At 44.0% G+C, this 3145-nt stretch overlaps 1 protein-coding gene across 1 annotated transcript; it reads left to right on the top strand.

Moving 5' to 3' along the window:
* The first annotated feature begins 1975 nt into the window (after positions 1–1975).
* Positions 1976–2389, top strand: LOC147447128 (secreted RxLR effector protein 78-like). The gene has a single exon (XM_086523577.1). It carries the CDS (start codon positions 1976–1978, stop codon positions 2387–2389), a length of 414 nt encoding a protein of 137 aa, XP_086379703.1.
* Positions 2390–3145: the final 756 nt, after the last annotated feature.

Below are 3145 nucleotides of genomic sequence, written 5' to 3'. Positions count from 1 at the left end.
TACAGCATGCTGAAATTGACTTGCAGCTCACTGGAAAGCTTCCATACCGCAAGGGAGAGTGTCCTTAGCGTGTACTTTTGACCTACAGGGAAATTTGCGCCATTGTGCTGGCGAAATTGGGTCAAAAACCTGCAATTACAGCCATTGAGAGGTTTGGACAGCTTGGTGAGGGCTAGGTGCAAGGGTTCGGATCGTTTATTTGTTAGGGGAACCTCGGGAAATCATTAGGTGCTTGTACAGGCCATTTTGGAGAGATTTTCTGCGAGGAATCTCCTCTCATTCAAGGGGCAAGTGACACTACAAGTGCGAGAGCTCGAGGGCTACCCAGAAAAGTGATCGACACGCAAATTGGAGCGCAAAAACAGAGAATTCAGCGAGCTACAATTTCTCACCAGGTTTTGCACAGAGCTCTAAAGTGCGTGGAAAGTCTATGTTTGCTTGGGATTTTGTCCGTGGAGACTTCTACTGTGGTTATGTTGCCGAAATCGGGTTGGAGTAGAGGAATTTCAGCCCAATAAAAGTGGGACATCTTGTGGAAGTTTACAGGTTTTTCTCAAGTATAATAAGAATAAAGAAATACCAAAAGGGGCGCCAATCTTTGGGGCCAACAGGGTGTCGTTGTCTGCTTGGTAGCGCTCTAGCTGCCAGGCCGTGGCTTGTCTTGAAGTGTTGAATTCCAGTCACACAGGCTTATTCGTGAAGTTCCTTTGTGTCGTAAAGTGTTAAAGTAAAGAATTCAGGGTGAAAGCCAACGCCTACCGCCCCACGGGCCGGTTTCAGCACGATTGGATCGTTGGTATTTGCTTAATGGGCAACAGTATGAAGAATTTGTATGTGACATGAGGATAGATTATGCTCTGCAGCTATCGGATCATTATCCTCTTTTGCTGTCTTTGTATTTTGGACACTCTCTTTGTGATCAGCCTCTTCACAGGAAATGTTTGTTGCATGTTAATAATGCCCATCTTACTCATGAAGTTTTTCGTCACATGATTGCTGATATTATTCCCCCGCTGCTGGCTCAAATGCATATTGATTTGGACGCTGCCTGGTATCGTTTTGTCATGAGAGTACACAGTGTGATTTCTGACTATGGTATGCAGTATATGCAGTTTATTCGGGGAAATGTCGTTGATGCGACACGGGTTAGTCAACGATTACAGCAGTTGGCTGATTTCCGACCCTTATCTGACTCTAAAATGACGGAGTTATGTGAAGCTAAAGTGTGTATTCAAAAAAATGATAAGAGGAAAATTGCTAAATGGCAGACGCGTGCACGGCAACAAGCTTTTATGGATAAAGGTTGTGCTTTGAAGAAATTTTTTAAGCATCTGCATCATTCAAAAGTCTCATAGTCAATTAAGCGGGTTATGCTTCCCTCGGGTGCTTGGACTTCTTCGAAGCGAGAACTTGCTGAGGTTATGGTTTCACATTATCGTAAGGTGTTTGTTGCTTCATCTCAGCCTTCTTCGGTAGCTTGTCGAGCGCGTGAATTGTTGCTTTCTTATGTTCGTCCGATCCTCTCTTCGCAGGAGGCACAATGCCTTGAGGATCCTTTCTCTGTTTCCGAATTGCATGGTGCCCTGCTTGCATTGGGCCGGTGGAGATCTCTCAGTTGGGACGGACTTACTATGAAATTTTTCCTCTCCTTTTGGATGCTCTTAAACAGCCCCTGCTTTTCATGTTAAATGTTGCATGGGAGAAACAGGATCTACCAATTTCATGGAAAGAGGGCTTACTTAAGTTGTTGTCCAAGCAAGCGCTTTGCGAGCAGTTCTCTCATTGGCGGCCCATAACTTTGATGCCGGTGGTTAACAAGATTTTGGCTAAAATGTTGGTCCACCGCATCAAGGACTATTTGTTTACAGGACTTCATCAGGCTCAGTATGGTTTCATTCCTCGTCATCAAATCATGGACAATTTGGCCAATGTTATGACTTTGTATGCTAAGTATACGTAACAAGATGTGTTGGTCATGCAAGTTGATATTGAAAAGGCCTTTGACACTGTGCAATGGGACTTCATTGCTGCCACAATGAGATGTCTAGGATTTGGTCCTAAGTTTGCCAATGTGGTTTATTTCTTGTATGCTTGTAGTACGTCTTCGGGGATCCTGGAAGGGAAATTGATAGAATCGTGGCCGCTTGGTTGTTCGATTAGGCAAGGTTGCCCCATTAGTGCTTTGATGTATGCAATTGCCTCTCATCCTTTGTTGATGTATCTTGATTACTTGACCTCTGCGCAGCGTGTTCATAGTTTACAGCTACCATCGGGTCATACCTTTATTGGGCAAGCTTATGCGGATGACTCGTTGTTTATGCCCCGCAATCAGCAAAGCGATGTTCAAGTGATTATGGAAGCTTTGGAATTGTTTGCGATGTTCAAGTGATTATGGAAGCTTTGGAATTGTTTGCGATTGCGGCTGGTCTTAAAGTCAATTTTCGTAAATCAAAGCTTTTGCCACTTCGTTCTTGTGATTGGCATGCTCTGTTGTGGCCAGGAGAGATTGTTCTTCCGAATGTAATCACCAGGCATTTGGGTTATCCAATTGGATGGAATGTTACTCACACGCAGAAAGTGGATTGGGTTATGAATCGCTTGAATGTTAAATTGTATTATTGGAAGCTTTCTACTTGGCCACTGCATGTTCGCCTCCAAATTGTTTAGAGTATCCTCATGGCATATGTTCAGTTCTTTTTGCCATTGTTGCATTGGCCTCCCCATTGTCTTGATTCTCTCATGTCAGCCATTTTGTCTCATTTGTGGCGAACGCATGCTCACAAAAAAGGTATGCGTCTGCTGATGTCAATGGCAAAACTTTGTACACCAAAGCGCTTTGGTGGTCTAATATTTTGGACCTGCGTAGGCACGATCTTACTAGGAAGGCTATGCTTTTGCCTACACTTACGCAACAATCTCGACCTTGGACTCTTATGTTTGCACACTTGAGTCAGCATGTGGTTACATCATCATTTGTTCAATGGCAATCATCCATGTGGAAGGCAGTATTTGGTAAGATGGATGGTCATATTCCTGGATGCCCACTTTCTTTCACCTTGCTTTCTGCATGGAAACAAGTTACGATTCATCTGTCGTGGAATGCTCGGAGGGAAGGAAATTCACTTTGCGCAGAGAGCCTTCATTG

The sequence above is a fragment of the Adiantum capillus-veneris genome, chromosome 11, assembly GCF_014529385.1.
Source record: "Adiantum capillus-veneris isolate H3 chromosome 11, ASM1452938v2, whole genome shotgun sequence".
NCBI lineage: Eukaryota > Viridiplantae > Streptophyta > Polypodiopsida > Polypodiales > Pteridaceae > Adiantum > Adiantum capillus-veneris.
The sequence above is the reverse complement of the archived record's forward strand: the minus strand, read 5'-3'. Positions and strand labels throughout refer to the sequence as shown.

Excerpts from the sequence above, each read along its gene's own strand:
- LOC147447128 (XM_086523577.1), top strand. The coding sequence starts at position 1,976 with ATGCAAGTTGATATTGAAAAGGCCTTTGACACTGTGCAATGGGACTTC.